Source organism: Trachypithecus francoisi, unplaced genomic scaffold (genome assembly GCF_009764315.1).
Source record: "Trachypithecus francoisi isolate TF-2019V2 unplaced genomic scaffold, Tfra_2.0 Lachesis_group16, whole genome shotgun sequence".
Lineage (NCBI taxonomy): Eukaryota > Metazoa > Chordata > Mammalia > Primates > Cercopithecidae > Trachypithecus > Trachypithecus francoisi.
Window position 1 is genome coordinate 21,047,700 of NW_022681461.1, and position 25,066 is coordinate 21,072,765.

Genomic DNA, 25,066 nt, shown 5'->3' on the forward strand with positions numbered 1-25,066 from the left:
GGTGGCACACACCTGTGGTCCCATCTACTCTGGAGCCAAAGCAGGAGAATCTCTTGAGGCCAGAAGTTCGAGACCAGCCTGGGCAACACAGTGAGACCCTGACTCTACCAAAAATTTTTTTTAAACCGCCAGGCATGGTCGTGGATGCCTGTGGTTCCAACTACTTGGAGACTGTGGTGGGAGGATCACTTGAGCCTGGGAAGTTAAGGCTGCAGAGAGCCGTGTTCATGCCACTGCACTCCTGCCTGGGTGACAGAGCGAGACCCTGTCTCAAAAAAATAAAAATAAAAATAAAAAACCTCCTGTCTTTGCAATGAAGGCAGAGATTGGATTTCCTATGATGAGTGTCTCACCAAGTTTTTTATGTACTTATCACTAGCTGGATATAGCTGTTATTGAGCTGTTATGTTTGTTTTCCAGTCCTTTCATCTATCAGCAGGGACCTGGTAACCCAAAAATGTGAGTGATGTAAAGAGAGAGTTATGGAATCTCATGTAATGCTATAACTCTGTGAATAACAATTATTTAAAAGCATAAGCACATTTTCTTCCCTGAATATCTGTCTACATTTATGCAATGAAGACATAGAAATGAAAAAGAGATGGTTAAATGAATCAGTTCTCCCCAAGAGGTTGGCAGAGCCGTATGATTACTGAACGTATCCCTCAGGAGGGTATGAAATTAATCAAGTCTTGTAATTAGCTTCACAGAATGTGATTATATTGTGCAGCAGGATACATGTAAGTAAGCGGGATGGCCTCTTTCTCCCAGTGTCGAGGGGCCTAACTTAGGTTTCTCTCTCTCCCTGGAGATCTGTCAGGCAGCCATAGAAGGGCTTTCTAGCAGAGAAGATGAGTGAAAGGACTGATACACTCCTTCCAGAGTCAAGAGTCTCCTCCTTGACACTGGATATACCGGTGAAGATCTGATACTTTATTGGTTTGCTAAGGCTGCTATAACAAAGTACCAAAGACGAGGTGGCTTAAACAGTAGATATTTATTTTCTCACAGTTGTGGAAGTCTGAGATCGAGGTATTGCTAGGATTGGTTTCTTCTGAGGCCTCTGTCTCCTTAGCTTGCATATGACTGTCTTCTCCCGATGTCTTCTGGTCTTCCCTCTGTGTGTGTTTGTGTCCAGATTTCCTCTTGCTATAAGGATGCCAGTCATACTGAACTATGGTCCACCCAAATGACCTCATTTTCACTTAATTGCCTCTGCAAAAACCCCATTTCCAAACACACACCTTGAGGTACTAAGGGTTAAGACTTCAACATAAGAATCTTGGGGGATGCAATTCCTCCCATAATAGATACCTTAGGAATGTGACAGCATATGTGCCAGGAATTCCTGATGGTCCTGTGAATGGTGACAGACCTCCAACCCCATAAACCATTTATTGTACTTCACTGATGAGTCTCTGCATCCCTTCAGGGGATCCATGACCTCCTAGGAGACTCGGAGTGAACATAGAAGGTTAAGTGTAACCCAGCATCTTCTAATAATAATAATAATAATAATAATAGTAATATTAGAAGTAATCATATAATAGAACTGTTGCCGAGCACTTTACTCATTATCTCTTTGAAATCTCTCCTCTCATTCCCATTTTGCAGATGAGGAAACTAAGTCTTAAAAGAAGTCAGTAACTTTAGCACAGTTACATGGTTAATAAGAGACAGAAGCGGCCAGGCGCAGTGGCTCACGCCTGTTATCCCAGCACTTTGGGAGGCCAAGGAGGGTGGATCACTTGAGGTCAGGAGTTCAAGATCAGCCTAACCAACATGGTGAAACCCTGTCTCTACTAAAAGTAGAAAAATTAGCCCGGCATGGTGGTGCAGGCCTGTAATCCCAGCTACTCAGGAGGCTGACGCAGAAGAACTGCTCAAACCCAGGAGGTGGAAGTTGCGGTGAGCTGAGATTGTGCCACTGTACTCCAGCCTGGGCGACAGAGCAAGACTCCATCTCAAAAATAAATAAATAAATAAATAAATGAATAAGAGGCAGAAGTGGAGTGAGTCCCATGGACGCCACCAGGGTAGATTGCCTCCGTGTTTGTGAGCATTGCTTTTCTTAAACTGGTGTGAAAGGCTAAGGAGAAATTTCTTGCAGGTGGATGTGTATGAAGGGACCTGAAGAAGTCCATCAGCTTTACAGTGGATATCTAAGGAAGTCCAGAATCCCCAAAGAGCATTGAAACCCTAAGTGTGATCTGGAATTTTCCCACTGCCGAGAGGTCACTAACTGAGATCGGTTAGACCCCAACCATTGAAAGTGGAGGAAATGAGACTCAGGCAGGAAGGGAGCACCGGGGCTCTGGAGCTGCCCTGGGGTTGAGTCTGCAGCTGACTCCTCCTGCTCTCCCTGCTCCCTTTGACTTGTCTCTGAGAAACCGTCCTGGGAGACAAGCTAGCAGGCCAGACAAACTCAAGCAGTTTTTTTAAAAAGTAGCCTCTGACTCATAGATGTAGAGTAGAATAGTGGTTGCCAGAGGCTGGGGAGGTGATGAGGGAAAGGAGAGTGGTTGATCAAAGGGTACAAAATTTCAGTTAGATCTGAAAAATAAACTTTAGTGATCTGTTGCAGAGTGGTGACTATAATAAATAATCATGCACTGTATATTTCAAAATTACTAAAAAAGTAGATTTTAAATGTTTTCACCACAAAAAATGCAAGTATGTGAGGTGATGGATTTGTCAATTTTCTTTAATGATTCTACAGTGTAAATATATGCCAAAACATCACATTGACCCCATCAGTATACACTTGTGTGTGTCTATGTGTATATATATAAATATGTACATATGATGTATACTATATATATTTTATGTATAGACACAAAAATTCATGGTGTACACAAATACATATGTGTATATATGTATATATACACATACACAAATATTTATGGGTACAAATACATATTTATATTTATGGGGCATATACACACACACACACACACGTTAGCATCAGATTTCAGGGCATGTCCCTCCCCACATGATATTCTATGATATTCTTTCATTTGCATTCAGGATTAGAAGAGTGATAAACAGAAATGCATTCATCCAACAAACATGTGAAGGTCCGCCTAATTTCAGGGATCATGACCCTGGCACTTCCTTTATATGGGAGTTAACCCTGTCTCTGTAAACAAGAATATACCCACATGTAAGCTTCCTGCGAGCATACGTATTTTTCCCAATCTGTTTTATCAGTCAGGTCATTTTGGGTGATGGGTGACAAAAACTCAACTTACCCTGCTTAGGTTAAAAAGAATATTAACGGGTTCATATTATGAAAACCAAATAACTAATCTGGCTCTAGGCAGAGGTGAATAAGGAATCTCCAAACACGCAGTCAATGTTTACCCACTTTTTTTCCTTCACTCGTTGTCTCTCTGTTTCTTAATACAGAAAGGATTCTCCATAGGCCCTCAGGTTCACATTACAGTCAGCTGCAATCCCCAGAGAAAGGCTTTCTTTTTCCCAGAGGTTTCAACAAAATCTGGGTTGAGTCTCTTCTTGGAAGAACTGGTGTCACGTGCCTATTTGTGGAACCAGTCACTGTGGCAGGGGTGGGGACCCTGCTGATTGGTCAGCCCTGGGTCAGGTGCCTGTCTCTGCAGGGAAAGGAGATTACCTTCAACCCTCAAACCCTGGGACTTAGTGTGATGGAGAAATTATTCCGCAAAGGGGAATAGAGGTGCTGTTATCAAAAGAAGAAAGAGTCTGGGGAGGACACTGGGCTATTACATCTGAATACACTGAAAAAGTTAATGGTCAGGAGGAGATGAAGAGAGGTCAATTAAAGGGTACAAATGTACAGTTTGGTAGAAGAACTTAGCCCTAGTTTTTGCCAGATCATTAGAGTGACTATTGTTTACAGTAATCTATTATGTATTTTTAAAATAGTTAAAAGAAAAATTTGAATATTTTTTAGCATAAAGAATACATAAATATTTCAAGTCATAGCTATCCCAAATGACGCTGGTTTGATCTTTACAAATTATATTAATGTATTAAATTATCACATGTATTCCCCAAAATATATATATCTATTGTGTATCAATAAATAAAAATAGTGGGGCTGGGCGCAGTGGCTCACACCTGTAATCCCAGCACTTTGGGAGACTGAGGCAGGTGGATCACCTGAGATTGGGAGTTCAAGACCAGCCTGACCACCATGGAGAAACCCCATCTCTACTAAAAATACAAAAAATTAGTCGGGCATGGTGGTGCATGCCTGTAATCCCAGCTACTTGGGAGACAGATAGGAGAATCGCTTGAACCCAGGAGGCAAAGGTTGTCGTGGGCCGAGATAGCACCATTGCACTTCAGCCTGGGCAACAAGAGTGAAACTCCAACTCAAAAAAAAAAAAAAGTTAATAGTGATCATCCATAGTGGCAAAATTTAGGAATATTTTGCCTTTATATTTTCTATCATATATAATTCTATTTTATATTAAAAAATATATTGTAAGTTTTCTGTAAGTAAACTATGTTTTTATAATGAATAAGACTTTTTAAAAGTTTTTTAAATTAATATCTCTGAGAAAATAAAGCCTCTTTTAAAGTCTAAATCTCTCCGTCTACTGAGGGGCTTCTGGCTAAGATCAAGAGCCAAATCTCTTCTCTCTCCTAACATTTTTATCGCCTTCACTGTCTCCTGCTAATTCTGGCCTCCAGGGAGGTCTCGTTTTGTCACCTCCTCTGCCTTTGCCACTTCCCATGACTCTCAGAGTTCCTCCGTGTTTTTAATATATTTAAAATATCAGTTTATCTTTAAAATAAACTATTTGGACTTTACTTAAAATTTCAAAGTGACAATATGTCTTTTAAAAGATACGCCCTGACTAGATTTAATTGCCAGTGTTTTTTTTTATCACCTCTAGCTGATAAGAATTCCCTGAAAGGAGTTTTCAACATAAATCTGGGATCCTTTTACCAGTGTTTTATGTGACATTCTGAGATAATTTATTTCCACGGGCTGATAGGATATACCTCCTTGTGGGAGCAGTTGAAGAGCACCTTTCTGGTGGTTCAGGGGTAAAAATGATGCCTAAATTGAAGCAGTGGCAGAAGCATCAGTTGTCCCAGGATATCAAGTTCTAGTGTGCCTGGGTGGGCACCCACACAGTTGAGATCTTCACAGACAGATCCCACAGCTCTAAGTGTCCCTGTCAGCTTGTTCACCTCCAGATTTATGATCTGAAGGTGGTTTTGTGAGCTTAGAAAAACCTATCTTGTACCCTTTCCCAGGGCACCTGCTTTTTATTTTTTTTTATTTTTTTGATTGTGGTAAGAAACACATAACATAAAATTTACCATCTTAACCATTGTTAAGTGTACAGTTCAGTTACAGTAGGCACATTCACATTGCTGTGCCTAGATCTCCAGAATGTTTTCATTTCTTAAAATTAAAACTCGATACCCATTAAACAACATTTCCCCATCTCCCCAGCCCCTGGCAACCACCTGTTTCAACCATTTCTGTTTCTATGAATGTCACTGCTTTAGATACTTCAGATAGGTGGAATCATACAGTAATGGTTTTTTGTTTTTTTGTGTGTGACTGGCTTATGTGACTGGCTGATTTCATTTAGCATGATGTCGTCAAAGTTCATTCATACTATAGCTTGTGACTGGATTTTCTTCCTTTTTAAGGCTGAATAATATTTCATGTATGCATATATACCACATTTTCTTTATCCATTAATATGGTTTGGCTCTGTGTCCCTACCTGAATTTCATCTTGAATTATAATCTCCATGTGTCGGGGAAGGGTCCTGGTTGGAGGTGATTGGACCATAAGGGCAGACTTCCCCCCTGCTGTTCTCATGATAACTAATGAGTTCTCACGAGATCTGGTTGCAAGTATGGCACTTCCCCCTTTGCTCTCTCTCTCTCTCCTATTGCCATGTAAGACGTGCCTTGCTTTCCCTTTGCTTTCAGTCATGATTGTAAGTTTCTGAGGCCTCCCCAGCCATGTAGAACTGTGAGTCAACTAAAACTCTCTTTTTAATAAATTACCCAGTCTCAGGTAGTTCTTTGTAGCAGTATAAAAATGGACTAATACATCCATTCATCCATCAATGGACGCTTGAGTTGCTCCCACCTGTTGGTTATTATGCCTATAGCTGCTATGAATGTGGGTGTGCAAACATCTCTTTGAGATCCTACTTTCAATTCTTTTGGACTTATAACGAGAAGTGGGATTGCTAAATCATATGATAATTCTATTTTTAATTGATTCAAGGATCCATCATCCTGTTTTTAAAAGAGGCTGCATCATTTTGTATTCCCACTAACAGTGCACAAGAGTTCCAATCTCTCTGTATCCTCACCAACACTTGTTATTTTCTGTATTCTTTTTCTTTTTTTTTAACAGTTGCCATCCTAATAAGTATGAAGTGATATATCATTGTAGTTTTGATTTGCATTTTTCTAATGATTAGTAATGTGGAGCATCTTTTCATATGCTTGTTGACCATTTGCATATCATCTTTAGAGAAATGTCTTTGCCCATTTCAAGTCATTTGCCCATTTTTTAATCAGGTTATTTATATTTTGTTGTTGGGTTTTAGGAGTTATTTATATATTCTAGATATTAACCCCTTATCAGATATATGATTTGCAAACATTTTCTCTCATGTAAATACAAATATATGCATATGCACATCATATATGATTTGCAAACGTTTTCTCTAGTAAAAAAATATAAAATAGATTACTGTAATCTCTCTCAAGGTTGCCTTTCACTCTTGATTGTATCCTTTGATGCACAGAATGTTTGAAGTTTGATGTTGTCCCATCTATTTTTTCTTTTGTTGCCTTTGCTTTTGGTGTCATATCCAAGGAATTGTCAAATCCAATGTCATGAAGTTTTTCATTGATGTTTTATGCTAGAAGTTTCTGTTTTGGATCTTATGTTTTTATCTCTAATCCATTTTGAGTGATTTTGGTATATTGTATAAGGTGAGGGTCCAACTTCATTCTTTTACATGTGGATATCTTGTTTTTCTAGCATCATTTGTTGAATAATTTTCCCACTAAATGGTGTCAGCAACCTTATCAAACATCATTTGGCAATATAGGCATGGGTTTATTTCTTGACTCTCTGTTCTATTCTACTAGTCTATATATCTGTCTTTTTATTTATTTATTTTTAGAGACTCATCCAGGCTGGGGTGCAGTGACATGATACAATCATAGCTCACTGCAGCTTCAAACTCCTGGGCTCAAGCAATCCCTCCTATCTCAGCCTTCCTAGTAGCTGGGATTACAGGAGTGAGCCATGGCGTCAACTATATCAGTGTTTATGCCAGTACTGTACTGTTTTGATTACTGTAGCTTTGTAATTAGTTTTAAAATTAGGAGGCATAAGACTTCCAACTTTATTCTTTTTCAAGATTGTTCTGGCTATTTGAGGTCCCTTGAAATTTCAAATAAATTGTAGAATAGATTTTCCTATTTTTCCAAAAAATTCCATTGGAATCCAGGTCACTTGCTTTTGAAAACCAGTATTGTATTTAATTTTTAACAAAATTACTGAAATGATGATAACAGCAATATCTAATCCTTATGTGTCATCAGTCATGATTGGCAAGGCAGTTTTCCCTATCCCTACCTAAATCAACTTGTTTAATCCTTACAACAACTTTCTAAGTAGGTAGTGTTACTTTCCCCATTTTACAGATGAGGAAACAGGCATATAGAAATTCTGTAACTCCTATAAGTTTACACATTTTAGAAGGTCAGAGCCAAGGTTCAAGTGCAGGCAGTCTGACTCCAGAGTCTTGAGGCTTTCTGGAATAAAAATACCACATAGTAATTCAGGCTGCATTTACTAGATTCTTGTTAGATGCAGTCCTAGCTGTCCAGAGAGGCCCATACATCTCTTGGGGTTATGTCTCAGACCTGTGCTTCTCGAAGGAAGGAAAGAAGCAAGGATGGACTTTATTTATTTATTTATTTTTATTTATTTATTTTTTGAGACGGGGTCTCACTCTGTCGCCCAGGCTAGAGTGCAGTGGCAGGATCTTGGCTCACTGCAAACTCCGCCTCCCGGGTTCACGGCCATTCTCCCGCCTCAGCCTCCCGAGTAATTAGGACTACAGACGCCTGCCACCACGCCTGGCTAATTTTGGTTTTGTATTTTTAGTAGAGACGGGGTTTCACCGTGTTAGCCAGGATGGTCTCGATCTCCTGACCTCGTGATCTGCCTGCCTCGGCCTTCCAAAGTGCTGGGATTACAGGCGTGAGCCACCGCACCTGGCCAAGGAAGGACTTTATAATGCCCAAGAACCTGTTATAGATTCTGAGATGTCCTCTAGAAAAGAAATCTGAAATCTGTTTGATTTTGTATGCCTCATTTTGACCAAGAAATCTTTTATTCTTTTCATTTTTCTTTTTTCCTTTCTTTTCTTCCTCCCTTCCTCCCTCCTTTCTCTTTCTCCTTCCTTCCTTCCTTTTTTTTTGATGGAGTCTCGCTCTTGTCTCCCAGGCTGGAGTGCAGTGGCGCGATCTCAGCTCACTGCAACCGCCACTCCCAGGTTCAAGCGATTCTCCTGTCTCAGCCTCTTGAGTAGCTGGGATTAAAGGTGCCCGCCACCACGTCCAGCTAATTTTTGTACTTTTAGTAGAGACGGGGTTTTGCCGTGTTGGCCAGGCTGGTCTCAAACTCCTGACCTCAACTTCTCAAAGTGCTGGGATTACAGGCATGAGCCACCACACCCGGCCAATCCCCAGAGAATATAATATATGATGCTTCACAAACTTAACTGGCACAGAGCCTTTTGGCATAGATCTGTGGAGCTGGTTCTCTGGGCACAGGCTCTGGCAAATGCTGGCGTAAAGATATGACCACTTGTCACTGTGTCCCGTTTGCCCCAGGATGGTTTGGAACACTCGAGTGCAAATCCTCGTGGGATGTGGAGGGAGTGTTCGTTCTTATGTCGGCCCCGGGTCAGTCCCAGGTTTGAGCTCATAGGCTGACCTTGGGGAATGGATTCCAGGAATTTGCCCGGATCTTGCAGCAGGCCTGCTTCCTGGACTTCTCCAGGAAAGTCACTGGGGCCTGAGAGGTGGCTCAGTTTTCAACCACAGGCAGCGACTGTATGGGAATGAAAAGATAAAGGAATTTAATGCTAGAGGAAAATGAGGAACAATGGACCCATCAGGACCCATCAGGAAGGAAATCCAGAAAATAAAAATGGGATGGTGTCACCCAAAGGACCGAACACTGGTGTACATATATTCTGTTTATTCAGCAAATGTCCACGGAGGGCCCGCTGCCAGCCGTGCTCTCAGCTTCTGCAGCCCTTTAGGAGCTGACGGTTTGGTCATCCAAATGGAAATATTTCATTCTCTGCCTCATTTTCCTCACCTGTGGAACAGGATCACAAAACAATGCCTTAAAGGAATCCTATCAAAAACGATGCTCATTTTTAAAGTATAAAGGCTTTTGAAGTCAGAGAAATACTATGTGAAAATCAAAGAGTTTCTTTTTTCTTTAAGGATGAGAACATAAATAAAATAATACAATTTTTTTAAGCGACAAGTTTTAAAAATCCAAAACTGAAAAAACCAAAAACAAAAACAGTCAATCTAACAAAATAGACAAAGCAACAGTGAAAGAAATCAAAGTGAAAAGACCATTGCAAAAGAGAAACTATTGAATTGGAAAACAGACTGCAGATATTGGAAAACAGACTGCAACGCAAGGATAGAATTAGATACATTTAAAACAACCTATTGCAAAAAATGAATCAGCCAGACTATAGACAGCAACAGCCGTGAGAAGCAGGTGTGTCTTATTTACTTTAAAATACCCATTGTTTGCCCAGATCAGACCTTCAGAAAATATTTGTGAAGATGAACAAATGTAATGGACGTGTGGACAGTGGAAACAGCAGGACCTCCATAATGAGGGATTAATCTGAGCCCAGGTTTTTCTGACTTTCTTTTTCAATGCTAACATTTCAGCTCATGTGCTTCGCTATTTCTGCTGCTTCCTACACTTTATTTTGGAAAATGTCAGGAGTCCTAATAATGTAGCAGTGGATGTGATGACATCGTGATGCTGCTACTGATAAACAACTGAAATTACTACTTACTAAGCACTTCTTTTTTTCTAACCTTAACTTGAATTTGCCCAAGATTCCTAGAAGTGCATAGAATCTTAATATTTTCAAATTACCTTTTTATTTGAAAGTGTTGTCACATGTTCGTATTTTTTAAAATGGAATTTAAATTTTAATTTAAAAAATTAAAAAAATTGAAACACAGAAAAGTAAAATGAATCAAATGGAGAAATTCCTTTCACCCCGTACCTACTCCAAGTAGGTAACTGCTATGAACAATGTATTCTTCCTCGATATTATCCATATCTAAAAATACATATAAATGTATATAATTTTATGGAAATAGTATCATTCTAAATGTACTATTTTGTAACTTGAGTTTTTATTAGATACGTCTTAAATGCCATTCTGTGTCAATACATTTAGACTTTTTTTATACATTGATGTACATTGATATACCATAATGAGTTTCTTGCTGTTTTTAATCACTCCCTTACTGATAGGTTTTTAGATTAGCACTTACATTTTTGTAAAAAAAAAAAAAAATTTTTTTTTTGAGTGGAAAATTGTGTTAAGTCACTGAATGAACAACTAGGGTCCAAGGCTGAGGGCAAAGTGGTGCAAAGTACTCTTTATCCCAAAGAGAGAGAAGGCAAGAAGCTCTTGGCAGTTGAGGTATATGGTTTCCTGAAGGCCTCTTAAAAGGTGACTCAGATTTACCGAACTCAACCCATTCCATGTGAGCAGAAGACTGGGGAGGAGTGAGGGAATTATGAAGTCATTGCCTTGTTAGAAGTACTGGGGTGCATCCCTTTCTGCTCCTCCAAAGCCAAATGAGGGTTGCCCCGGAAGAGTCCTGAGTAAAGAGTTGGAATTCCTTCCACAAGGGAGACTGGCATCTCACGCCCAGTTGGAAGTCTGCTTAGACTGGACTGTGGGTCTGCCCTGATTCTGCGTGAGCCAGTGAAAAGAACATTCAAGGCCAGGCATGGTGGCTCATGCCTGTAACCCCAGCACTTTGGGAGGCCAAGGTGGATGGATCACCTGAGGTCAGGAGTTCGAGACCTGCCTGGCCAACATGGTGAAAACCTGTCTCTACTAAAAATTACAAAAAGCTGGGTGTGGTGGCACGTGGCTGTGATCCCAGCTACTCAGGAGGCTGAGGCAGGAGAATCGCTTGAACCCAGGAGGCGGAGGTTGCAGTGAGCCAAGATTGCGCTACTGCACTCCAGCTTGAGTGGCAAGAGTGAAACTTCATCTCAAAAAAAAAAAAAAAAAAACATTAATGAGAGGGTGGTGGTGGTGTGACCTTACACTATCACTGTGTGGAGGGACAGGGTGGTATAGGTGTCCTGTGGGTGCAGTGACCCCATGGACAGTGGTAGATTTGACTCATTTTGTAATATCCCACCTGTTATGCTCTGAACGGTGTCTCTCCAAATCCATATACGTTGAAGTCCTGTCTTGTATTTGGAGATGATTTCTTTACAATGAATTCGTAGGCCCTAATCCAGTAGGATTGGTGTCTTTTTGAGGAAAAGAGATTAGGACCTGCACACACACAGAAGGGATGACTGTGAAAAGAAAGAAGATGGCCATCTTCAAGTCCAGGAGAGAGGCCTCGGAAGAAACCAACCCTGATGACACCTTGATCTCAGACTTCCAATGTCCAGAATTGTGAGCAAGTAAATTTCTGTTGGTGAAGTCACCCAGTGTGCGATACTTTGCTATGGAAGCCCTCCAAACTAAGATGCCACCCAAGGTGAGAAGGCCCCAGCCAGAGGCAGTGCCAGGAGCTGGGGACAAAAGGAAGATGTGGAGTGAAGCCAGTTCTCCTGTATCAGTGAAGTGGACAGTGGGGAGGCCCCATGGGCCCTCAAGGAACTCCTACAAGTTTCCAACAGAGGGAGGGGCTCCCAAAGTTCAGGCTGGGAAGAGGAGTGAGAGAATGGCAAGCCTCTCTCCAGTTTCCACTTCACTCTCCTACCCAGGCCCTTTTCACAGACCGGAATCCTGGGGTAAGAGGAGGAATGGGGGAACCCTTCCTATCCCAAATTCCCTGAAGCACAGCTTTGGTTGGCACAGGTAGGAGAGTGAAGGAGATACAATTTTTAGCTGTTTTAGACTAGATTAGATTTTAGTAACGGAAAGTAACAGGATAGCATGATGCAGGGAAGGAAGATTCAGCATAGCACAGTTGGGAAAATCAGAGATCCGAGAAATTTTTAATTATTTCATGTTTGCATGATTATCAAATTCAGACTGTTTAAAAAATCCCTCCAGTTTTATTTTTGTATTTTTACAGTAAACATCTTTTTACATCTATCTTGGTATATACCTGTGAGTATTCTGCACTATACATTCCTAGAACAGCTGATCAAAGGCTATGTGTATTTAAAATTCTGATGACTACAACTAAAATCTATACCTCAATTTATATTCCTTATAGAAATACATTTGGGTGTACCACTTGCACCAATATGAGAGCTTCACAGTTTTAAAAATATATTCAACTTTAAGAAAATGAAATGTTATTTAAGTTGTTAGACTCTAGGACAGCGGTTGTCAAACCTCCCCCTACACTACCCACCAAACCCAATCCAGTCGGCCACCTACTTTTGTACATAAAGTTTTGCTGGAACACAGCCATACCCATGCATTTACATATTGTCTATAGCTACTTTTGTGCTAGGACAACAGAGCTGAGTTGTTGCCACAGAAACTGTAGAGCATGCAAAGCCCAACATATTCATTATCATTATCTGGCCCTTCCAGAAACACTGTGCTGACCCCAGCTCCAGAAAAGTCAAGCCTCCCATGCCCTGCGGATCAGCAAATGTAACTGCTGAGCAGCAGTTGAAGGAGTATCTTATCTACATGTGTTCCTGTGGTTCATATTTCTGGTCCCAGATTGTCCAAGGCATTTGGATGACTTCACACTCTTGAACTACTTGGGGCAGGAAGTCAAACTGGAAGAGTGCAGCCATTGTATTGCACTGTGGGGAAGGGGACCCTTTGTGAGCTTATCTCACAGGCAGGAGGGTGGGGCAGGCAGGTGGTCTTCCCAAAGTGTAAATCCCAGGAGATGCTGAGCAGGTGAAGTGAGGGCTGCAGGCTGCAGGAGCCTGTGCTGCAAGCCCAGCCAGTTCTGCTGCTCATTTGGGCGTCCTGCAGATGCTGGCGCCCCTGGCATTGAAGATTATCTCCAATTCTGAAGAAAAACAATGGTCTGCTTTCCCCCTCTCCCTTCAGAAGAACCTCATTCTTTCAAATTCACTCCCAGTTGCTCCTGATATTATCCAAGAGCTTTTACTGTTGAAAGAGAGAGCACAATATGTGCCACACCAGAGGATGACCGTTGTCTAATTGGATTCACAGCGATGACTTCTTTGTAAAACACTTCCATAAGCATCATCTATATTTCTAAATTATGTTTTGACAAAAGCTTAACTTCTTATCAAAAGGAATTTGTTGGAAGACTTTTTTTTTTTTTTTTTGAGACGGAGTTTCACTCTTGTTTCCCAGGCTGGAGTGCAATGGCGTGATCTCAGCTCACTGTAACGTCTGCCTCCCAGGTTCCAGCGATTCTCCTTTCTCAGCCTCCTGAGTAGCTGGGATTACAGGTGCCTACCACGCCTGGCTAATTTTGTATTTTTAGTAGAGACAGGATTTCTCCATGTTGGTCGGGCGGATCTCGAACTCCCGACCACAGGTGATCCACCTGCCTTGGCCTCCCAAAGTGCAGGGATTACAGGTGTGAGCCACCATGCCTGGCCTGGAAGAGAATGTTTATGTTCAAGTTTCATTATGTGGCGAGACATTCTGAGGAGCACTTTACCCAAAGGCCAGGGCACCTTCATGTGTCTAAATCAGTGTGTTGTTCAATAGTGACTCATTCATCTCTACTACGTGCTCAGCCCTGTGCTAAGCACTGGGTGTGCTTGTGTGTGGAGAGGGTGGCAGTGGGGAGGAGTGGGGACAAACACACTTCAAACAGGAAATCATAGGAACATGGCAGCATCCACATGAGGTAGGCATGGGGTGCTGTGGGACGTGACCCAACTCTGTGGGGTGGAGGTGAGGTCCCAGGTCCCGACTTGTGGGGTGAAGGTGAGGTCCCAGGTCCCGACTTGTGGGGTGGAAGTGAGGTCCCAGATCCCAACTTGTGGGGTGGAGGTGAGGTCCCAGGTCCCAATTCTTGGTGGGATGAAGGCGGGGTCCCAGTTCCCGACTCTGGGGTGGAGGTGAGGTCCTAGGATGCAGATGTCCACACTGAGTAGTAGAGGACAGCAAGATTGGCAAGGCTAAGTGGAGAGTGGGGAATGAGAAAGGAGGCTTGGGTCTAGGCTTGGGGGCCAGGTTCAGAGGGCCTTGTAAGCCCTTCTCTGAAGCCAGATTCTTTCCCTGAAGCAGTGGGAACATTGAAAGGATTTAAACAAGAAGGTGGCATCAAGGTTGAGATTGAGAAGGGTATTAGTTATGATTTGGAGGAGGTAGGGAAGAAGATCATAAACAGAAAGGTCGCAACGTTTCTGCATGAAAAAAAAAAATGAATTTGAACTAAGGCTTTTGTAGTGAGAATGGAGTGGAGAGGAAGAGGTAAATTTATAGGATTGGATGGCCAACTGGATGGGGAAGAAATGGTGGGAAAGAAAAGAAAGTAAGAGTGAATGCCGGTTTGGGCGTTTGAGTGCCCAGGCGATATGTAGAGACATTCACTAGGATGAGAAATGTATTAGTTAGCTATTGCTATATAATATATAATCTCGGCCCTGTGCAGTGGCTCATGCCTGTAATCCCAGCACTTTGGGAGGCCAAGGCAGGAGGATCACTTGAGGCCAGGAGTTGGAGACCATGCCTGACCAACATGGTGAAACCCCGTCTCTCCTAAAAATAAGCTGGGCGTGGTGGTGTGCATCTGTAATCCCAGCTACTCAGGAGGCTCAGGCAGGAGAATCACTTGAACCCAGGAGATAGAGACTGGAGTGAGCCAAGATCGCTCCATTGCACTCCAGCCTGGGCAATAGAGCGAGACCCTGTCTCAAAAAAAAAAAAAATGAATAAAATAAATAATCTCAAAGTTTAGCAGCTTAAAACAACAAACATTGATTATTTCCCAGTGTTTGTATCAGGAATTCAAGAGTGGATTAGCTAGATGGTTCTGGCTTAAGGTCTCTTGTTAAGCTGCCATCAAGACATTAGCCAGGGCTGCAGGTGTCTGAAGGCTTGACTTGAGCTGCAGGATCTGCTTCCAAGATGGCTCGTTCACAAGTCTGTTGGCAGAAGGCTTCAGTTCCTTCCTGGGTTTTCACAGGAAGCCTCAGTCCCTTGCCACATGGACTCGCCACAGGGCTGCTTGACTGTCCTTACAACAGGGTAGCTGGTTTCTCCTAGACTGAGAGATCCAAGAGAGAACAAAGCACACAGTGCTTTTTAGGACCTGGCCTTAGAAGTCACCCACCATCCATTCCACCTTATTCTGTTCAGTCCACACTTAAGGGAAGGGAAATTAGGCTCCACCTTTTGAAGCGAGTGTCGAAGAATTTATGGACACTTTTCAAAGTCGTCACAGAGAAGGTAGGATGTAGCGGATTTGCGTAGAGGAAGGTGTAGGATTCGGTTTTGAACATGTTCAGGTTGACATCCCTTTGAGCTATCCTGGTTGTGAACTGTAAACTCACTTCCTAAACAAGTATATGCCCCTCTCCAATGTGAGATTATGCCGTCTAATTTAATCTTCTCCACAACAAACAAATCTATTGATAGATCTTAAGGTTATAGGAAAAATATTAAAAGAAGCTGGCAGATAGTCTGCAGGCAAGAGGTAGAATTCTCCATGCATCCATCATTCACAGCCAAGGTGTTAATTATTCTCTGAAAAGCAAAGAAGTTGAAATGATAAAAATATAGGCTTTCCTTCTATTCCTGCTCAGCATTCCTCAAATTTTCATGTTTATAAGCCTCACTGTAAAAAGAAAAAAAAATTGACATACAAAACCATGTACACTATATTCAGGGAACAATTCAAGAAAATGTTTGAGGATCATTGAGCTACAAGTGATTTTTTTGCTCCCTGCAGAATTTTAGAATCTGACCCTGGGTAAGGAGGCTGTGTTGTGTCCCTCCCCTCTGAGAACCTGAGAATGTTTGGCTGTGGTTTGTGCGGTTTTGCACCTTCCCTAAAGAAGGTGGTGTCTGGGCGAGTGCTCGGCGCCTGTCTTCCTACCGTGTGCAGTCAGTTTTCTTTTCCAGCTCTCACTTCCCTCCTTCATCTCTCTTCAGCTGGCTGGCTTCTAAGATGCTTCTCCCTGCCTGGCCACAGTGCTTACCTGTTCTAGGATGAGAGTGGCCCAGCTGGGTTAGCGAACTGTTGCTAAGAGCCTTCCTTATTTCATGGGCTTGACCCCAGCTTCCTATTGTGGCATCTCCTGTCTTGGGGTCAGCTTGATTAGGCAAAGTGTGAAACTCAGTGCTGCTTCAGTCTCACCTCCTACTTTGAGTAATTTGATAAGTACTCTGGTTCACGGGGTGTCATGTACTGCTGGCTTAATGGAGCAGCCTACTTTATCAGACAAGAACCCTCACGTGGCAGTCCTCCAGCCCGTGGGCTAATTGATATTCTTAACGAGGAAAGGCAAGCACCTCATGAAAGGTTTTATTTGTGTTTTCTTTTTTCTTTGTATCTCTGTTTCTAGAGACAACAACCTTATCAGTCCAGCAGATCTTACTAGACTAGAAGGAAGCCAGGAGAGTTTTAAGGAACTCTGACACAAGGGATATTTCTCTTTATGTAATCATTTGCCCAAAATATATCAGCATAACTGTCAGTATTTTTCTAAAGAACAATGAACCCCACGTCATGACCTGCTACTTTACTTTTTATGGAGGTATATGTTGTTTAGTGGCCAATCTTGTAAAAATGGTTATTCCTGAAAAGGGGTGCCACCTGCTGCCGGATATCCGTGTCTGTCAGGAAACATTACCATCTAGAAATGCTGTTGGTATGTGTGTGCCAGCTCTTGGCTCACTGCTCATTTCCTGTTAAAAAGAACCTAATCTCAGGCAAAGCTAATCCTACAACAACAGTCAAATCCCTCCAGATTCAGATATGTTGAAAGAATACAAAATGCAGAATGAGCTTCATTTTGTACCTGTTCTAAAGGCAAGAAGGTGCGTTTATGTCTAAAAGGTCTGCATTTGTTGTCCTTCATTCTGTCACATACTGCAATTAGCCTTCCATATGAAGAAGTGTAAGTATCAGAAACACACAATCTACGAATATGCATGGGCTCCATTCTCAAATTGGAGAATTCCATTTCTGTCACCGTTCTTTCTCCGTTTGGTGGTATTCAGGATCATTAGAGAAGGTGCACAGACGTAGCATAAATAGCATCAAATCACCTAAGAGCATGTTTCTTTTTATAACTTCCTGGGCTGAGTTGAATGCTTAGCTAATTCACTTCATCTTATTTCCTGAAATCTGAACTTGAGGCTATTTATTTTCCTCTAGGAACTTCTTTAGCTGCTATCACAAGTTTGGATGTGCAGGGCTTTATTGTTTGGTTACTTACACGTGTGTTTTTCAGTCTCCAAACTGTGATTGGAGACTTTTTGTGATTGATAACTAGAGGTATGGCCCTGAAGTCAGAGAATATAGTACATGTGATGTTAACTTTTGGTATTTTATGAGACATCATGTATGGTAAGTTTTGGTGAGTTCAAAAAAAGAAAAAACTGTGTTTTTATTGACTGCAGATCTCTCCATTAGACCAAGCTATATTACTGCATTGTTCAGATCGGCCATAGTCTTATATATTTCTTTTCAAATTAATTTATAAATGCTTGAGAGGTATATTCAGAATTTCCCCCATGAAATTTATTTTGCCTAATCATTTATTTTCAATTTGTGTTTTACATATTTTGAGGCTGTGTTGTTAAGAACACATTGGCTGTCAATTATTACATCTTCTGAAACATTATTCCTTGTAACACTAAATAATGACTTTCTTTAGCCTTAATAATGCCTTTTCTGAAGTCTGTTTTGTTGGGCATTAATACTGTAATGCTGGCCAGATGCCGTGGCTCATGCCTATAATCACAGCACTTGTGGGAGGCCGAGGCAGGCAGATTACCTGAGGTCAGGAGTGTGAGACCAGGCTGGCCAACATGGCGAAACCCTATCTCTACTAAAAATACAAAACTTAGCTGTGCATGGTGGCAGGTACCTGTAATCCTAGCTACTTGGGAGGCTGGGGCAGGAGAATCACTTGAACCCAAGAGGTGGAGATTACAGTGAGCCGAGATTGCACCACTGCACTCCAGCCTGGATGACTGTCCCAAAAAATACTAATAATAATGATAAATAATAATAATATTGTAATGCTGTCTTGTGTTTAGTATTTTTCTGTTTTTTAAAAAAATACCACTTGCTTGTCAACACTTCTGCATTATTATGTTTTAGATGTTTCTTTTTTAAGCAGAATGGCTATGCAGGGCTTGGTGACATTACCTGCTATGACAACGCCAAATCTCAGTGGTTTAACACAACAAAGGTTTAGACATCATTCTTTAATCATTATGACCTCTTTCATGTTATTCTATTTTTTTAGTACTTTTATTGCTAATTTTTCTATTTATTGCATCTCCTGGAAATCCCTTAAAGTATTTTTCCCAAGTGTAGTTTATAGGGTTTTTTGATGTGAGCTCATCTTTCAGAGAGTTTTTTTCTTGCTTCTAATTGGATTTCCAGTGAAACTTGCTTGTAGAAGTAAGCACTACCAAGTGGTTTCACATGTGATTCTTTTTTTTTTTTTTTTTTTGAGACAGAGTCTTGCTCTGTTGCCCAGGCTGGAGTTCAGTGACACAGTCTTGGCTCTCTGCAACCTCTACCTTCCGGGTTCAAGCAATTCTTCTGCCTCAGCCTCCTGAGTAGCTGGGATTATGGGCATGCACCACCACACCCGGCTAATTTTTGTAGTTTTAGTAGAGATAGGGTTTCACCATCTTGGCCAGGCTGGTCTTGAACTCCTGACCTCATGATCCACCTGCCTCGGCTTCCCAAAGTGGTGGGATTACAGGCGTGAGCCACTGCGCCTGGCCCACATCTGATTCTTTTGGAACCCTAGGGTCCTAGGTGTTCAGTGATCCTAGATGAATTTTCATCTTAATTTCTTGATTCATTTCTACATCATTCAGGTAATATAAATTGAGACATGAGCAGTCCACAACTAGTGTCTCCAGCTCCTACTGGTTGCTTTTTATTTTCCACCCAAGATTCAAGTAGACTATGCTTTCCAAGGCCAGAGGAGAGAGTTTTTTTTTTTTTTTTTCCATCCCCTTTTTGTTAAGGGGAAAGTTCCTGAAGGTCCAGAGCCCTGTATAGAAGTTCAGGTCTAGGCTTTGCTTCTATCACCAGGAGGTCCCTTATGCTGTGATACCCTAAGCCCGTGTCCAGTGCAAGAACCCTGTGTGCTAGCTTTTTATCAGCCTTCTATAATAACTCTGTATTTCTGGCACCTGCAGACTTAATCTTATTTTTTTTTTAAGCTTGGAAATGTATTATTACTTTTGGGGTACGCTATTTCATATAGCATTTCTTGTATTTTTAATGATACATGGCTTTACACCTTGTAAGACTTAGCCAACACTTCCTAACATCTCTTTTTTAGCAAAGAGGAAAAACCCCTGAGTGAGATTCTGGGGGTTTCTAACTTAAATTTAACAGCATTGTTTTATTTTTATTATATTTATTTTTTTCTGTATATAAGTTATTTATTTTATGTAACTTAAATCACTCACCATTTATTTTACCTGAGTGATTTAAGTTTACATATAATGGTTGAGTATCCCTAGTCCGAAATCTAAAATGCTCCAAAATTCAGGTTCTTTAGTGCTGACACAACACTCAGAGGAAATGCTCACTGGAGCCTTTCAGATTTCAGATCTTCAGAGCGGGAATTCTCAACTATAGTATATAATGCAAATATTCCAAAATCCAAAAAAGTCAGAAAGTGTAAATATTTCTGGTCCCAAGCATTTTGGATAAGGGATACTCAACCTGTACACTAACGATACAAACATTCCTCTCTAAATAACCTTAATAAAATAAGTCAACTAAAGAAGATGCTAAGTAAATTGGCAAGTGATAAAAGGCTATGACAAAAACCCTAAAGGTCATATATTAATACTCAATCTTATAGAATACTTAAAAGCATTCAATGTCTTTTCAAGCTTTTTGTTCCTATTTATTAAAACATGCTTTGATGTTTTAGCAATCCAGACGTGAAGATATTTACTGTCAATATGAATCTGGGCTAAGAATGTGGAAAATTGGTTACCCAAATCAGGAAATAAAATGTTGAGCATAGCATAAGTCAAATATTCCCTTTGAAACAATAAAGGCCAGCTATATAGTAAGAATGGGCTAGATTGTAATGTGGTAACAAATAACTACAATATCGCAGGGCAAAACACAACAAAACTTCATTTCTTGTTTACATTTCCAACAAGCTTTCGTGGAGGCCTCTGCTCATCGGAGGCACTCGGGACACAGCCTGGCCGAGCCCCTCCACAGCTAATAAGGTGGGAGGAGGATGTGGCTCCTCACACACTTGCTCCTAAGCCTTCTGCTCAGAAGCAACATCTCTCCCTTCGACTCTTTCTTCATTAGCCAAAGCAAGTCATGTGGCACATGTCATCACACATTGATCTTCTAACACACATGGTGTTAATGTCACAGTACCATCCAGCAAAGAAACCATGAAGCAGTTTTAATACATCCTCTAGATGGAGACATGTAGCTATTTCAGCCATAGTACAGTCAGACTTCTGTTTACAATTCCCTCAACCTCTTGGTTAGCTCCATTCTGTATAAAGAAACTCAAAATGAAGTAGAGGCTACAGATAGATAAAGTAAAATACAGACCTTTACACTGAACTGGTTTGTTACCTAACAGATCCTGAGAGGCTTCAGTATTGATCATAAAACTGCTGTCCTGCTTAATCACCAACTGCTCAGTTTGGCCACTTCCTTTCTGCAAATGTTTATGGACTTAATGTATGAATGTGGTTGAAGTATTTACAACGAGCGTGACTTGGGTTTCTCTTAGATTTGCTTTTAGGCTATTCTGGCTCAGCTTTCCCTCAGTCCCAGGGGTTTTCTAACATGTCCCTATAGCCTTCTTTTTTGGGGGTGGAGGGGACGGTGTTTCACTCTTGGTGCCCAGGCTGGAGTGCAATGGCGTGATCTCGGCTCACCGCAACCTCCGCCTCCCGAGTTCAAGCAGTTGTCCTGCCTCAGCCTCCTGAGTAGCTAGGATTACAGGCATGCACCACCACGCCCGGCTGATTTTGTATTTTTGGTAGAGATGGGGTTTCTCCATCTTGGTCAGGCTGTTCTTGAACTCCCAATATCAGGTGACCCATCCGCCTCAGCCTCCCAAAGTGCTGGGATTACAGGCGTGAGCCACCACGCCCGGCCTAGCGTTCTTTGATATCCATGAGTTTGTGTGAATCTCTCTCCTTGGGTCATCCATTGATCACAGCCTTCAGCATTTTTCTTCCCCTAGTGCATGCTAACATGGGGGGAAGAAATCTGTGGCTTCTTCACAGGGTCTCTGCTTTGTGTTGAAAAGGCGCACTTAGAGGCAAAGACTCTATTTTCTAACATCAATGAGTTGAGGAGCATTTCTAGGCTCTGTGGAGATTTGTGCAGTAATAAGATTATGTTTTATCTGGGCTAATGCCCAAATTATAGTGACCTTAATTATGATTTGTCCAACCATGACACGTGCTTAAATTAAACCACTGCTCCTGGTACTGTTTTAAGTGGAGGGTATGTAATACCTTAAACTCAGACAGTGCTTTATGACTTACAGAGTACTTTTAGTTGTATTGTATTTATTCTCCACAGTCACTATGATGAAATGGTCAACTAATCTTGTCAGAGTTAATCAGTTTGTCGATACTGGCAGCAGAACCACAGCTCAGAACTAAAACCTCATATCCAGGCAGGACTCCTGCAATTATTCCATGATGTTGCCCATAATTCACAACTTAAAAAAAATCTATTAAACTTAAGCTGATCCTATCTATTTTAAAACCGTCGTATTTAGTTTGAGGCCAAGGCCCACATCCTGCATGCTCTGTTAGGCAGATAAAAATCTGATGTCTTAATTTGTGTTCAAGGTTGACTCTTAGGCAGATAACTAGAAAAATAATGTACATGTGCATTTAGAATATTTCAGGCTCGATAATTCAATCCAACACAGTCAGTGGTAGAACTAAGATTTAAATCCAGCAGCTCTTAATAGCAGCATTTTGCTACTTGACAGGTACGAGAGGTTTGATGTTAAGGAGAACACACAGAATGACAAAGATCATTGTAAGGAATTCCAAAAACTGCAGGATCATGGGATACCCAGATATCCATCCCTTTAGGTCCTAGGACTTTCAAAACTGGGGTCTGGTGCAGATCTTCTCTTTGCATACCTCCCCAGCCTTTGTTGCTGAATAACATGGTTTGATTCCACCTATCATAGTGTATCTCTGTTTGGCACAGGTTATCTTGTTCCTGCTGATACATTATTGTCTGTCTTACATGCCAACCTCTTGCACGCTCTTTTGCTACCGGGGCACAGGTCTAGTTTTAGAGAACACACAGGGTCAAAGCCACAGAAAGAATGTAGACAAAGAAACTCCCTGATGCTGAGCTTTTGAAGGGGTCTCAGGAGGTGGTGGGTAAGTACACAGGCACTTAACTCTATCCAGGGGAGCAGCACTGAGTTCTTGGAGGTAGTGGTCATTGTATCAACTCCATCATTCCACCTCCACCACTAGAATGAGACGGGTCTGGCTTGTTCCTCTGTATCCTCGGCACATAGTAGACACTCAACAGATATTTGTTGAATAAATGAAGCAAATGCAGTAATCACTAAGGGTGCAGATTCTTTTCTTTCATCATAGTGCTTTATTGACAGTAGGGGATTTGATTTGCATCCTGGAGAAGTAGATTAAACTCCAAAGGTTTGGTAGATACAGCATTACATAGAGCAAAGAGAGGGAGAAGGGAAATAAATTAAGAACTTTAACATAAAGGTTTATCATGTTTAAAATTAGGTTAGTGCCCACATCATAAGGATTCGCCCTAGGTGAATGAAATTATGTGAAACTCACCAAGAAGAAAAATATATTATGGTAAATGGATACTTACTGAACGAAGGTCCAAGGATGAAAATAAATCAAGAGAAATGTATCGTGAACAGTGGTCAGCTTCTTAGAAGAGCATATAGATTCATCACAATTGTCTTCAGTATTTCCTATTTCCCTACATTTTTCTTACCAAATGTGCTAATACACATGGTCGTGGGCTCAGCACTGATTAGAAAAAAGAGGTGAGAAATCATGACCAGAGCCATCTTCAACAACATATATTCACAGTGACTCTTTAAATATTCAAAAAAGGAAGAAAAATAACATCAGTCTATGCCTGCTCAGGAGTGTCAGGCACTTTACTTTTGTAGCTTAATCTTTAAACAACCTGGTGAAGTAGGTGGTATATCCCTAGTTTACAAATGAAAACTGAGATCAACAGAATATGCTCTCTCTCCCTCTGTCCATGGGAATTTAATTAAAATACTCAAATTTACAGAGTAAGAGATGTATACAAAGCACATATAATGACCCTGTTGTTAAGTATATATATATATATATATATATATTCCTATTTCTGAGTTTCCCACTTGGTGTGTGTTTATTTAAGTGAGCTAGTAGAAATGACTTGATGTATGCAAGTGAAATTGGTGTCCATTGTTCTCATTCACCATAACTGCAGAAAGTCTTTAATTTGGGACCACTTACAGTAGATTCAGTTCCCATCTGTGGTTTATTTTAAGTGAGTTGAAAATGTTATCCTGGACTCTCTGGGTTTCCTTTTCAAAAAAAATGAAGTCCTATACAATTGTTGATGCGCTTTGCTTTGCTTTTTTTGCAGACTACTGTCAGAGGATGTAGGAATGGACATCCCCTTTGAAGAGGGGGTGCTGAGTCCCAGTGCTGCAGACATGAGGCCTGGTGAGAGCAGCATGTGTTCATTTCCTTTGTTGGTATTCTGTATCCCAACGTTTTCATTATTCAGTGAAAGAATTATTTCCTATGCATCTAACTTATGATTTCAGTGATAACAATGAGAGGAAAAAAAGAAATGTGTGATATGAAGGTGTTAGGTTCCATTTGGTTAATTTAAGAGGTGGCTTGAATACTGATGCTCGCTAGTGTGGGCTGCATTTTGTCTCCTAGACCACAGCTTTATCTGCCAATGTTTTCAGTTCCTGTGATAATTGGCTACTGTATATTGTACCAAATTCTGACTAATGTCTAAGTTCCCCACATTTACACGTAATTGTAAGAATGCTTAAAATTGGAAATGTGATATCAAGAATGCTTAGTATCCTAACTATCAAAACCAAAACCAAGACAACAACAACAAAAAACAACCACCCTGCATTTTAGGAGTTTACAACCCAAGGCATACACAAAAAACAATTTAATTTTTCAGTTGCAACTTATATAACTCTCTCTGTGTTCCAGGGTCACTCTCTTACATTACACCAACTCCAGGATCATACCAAGATCCTGAATCATGTATTCTCAGCCAAGCCTACAGTATGGTGGGAAGAGGGAAGGCAATTACATTTGTTTTCTGTTGTAGTATTTGAAATGCATTCTTCAAAATACTAGTCATGTAACAGAATTATTTCTAAATGTTCTATGGCCAAATATGCTTGGTAACCACAGTATGCTTATTTGAATCTTCCAAGTTCACAATGTACTTTTGAATGATAAAGGCACTGAGGCTATGGTTATCTGATATGGTAAGCAGCTAGTCACGTGTGGCTATTTAAATTAATTAAAATTAAAAACAGTTGTTTAAAATGCTCTTCTTCAGTTGCACTAGCCTCATTTCAAGTGCTCAGTAGCCACATATAAAACCT

The 25,066-nt window shown here is 41.0% G+C and overlaps 1 protein-coding gene across 13 annotated transcripts in view; it reads left to right on the forward strand.

The window, feature by feature from the left end:
• Positions 1–25,066, forward strand: part of PRUNE2 (prune homolog 2 with BCH domain) — a 301,009-nt gene that overhangs the window by 230,578 nt on the left and 45,365 nt on the right. For all 13 annotated transcript variants that reach the window (XM_033237044.1, XM_033237051.1, XM_033237048.1 and 10 more), the window contains exon 10: positions 24,067–24,146. In XM_033237044.1, coding sequence (XP_033092935.1) covers positions 24,067–24,146 — 80 coding nt within the window. The remainder of the gene's footprint in view (positions 1–24,066; positions 24,147–25,066) is intronic.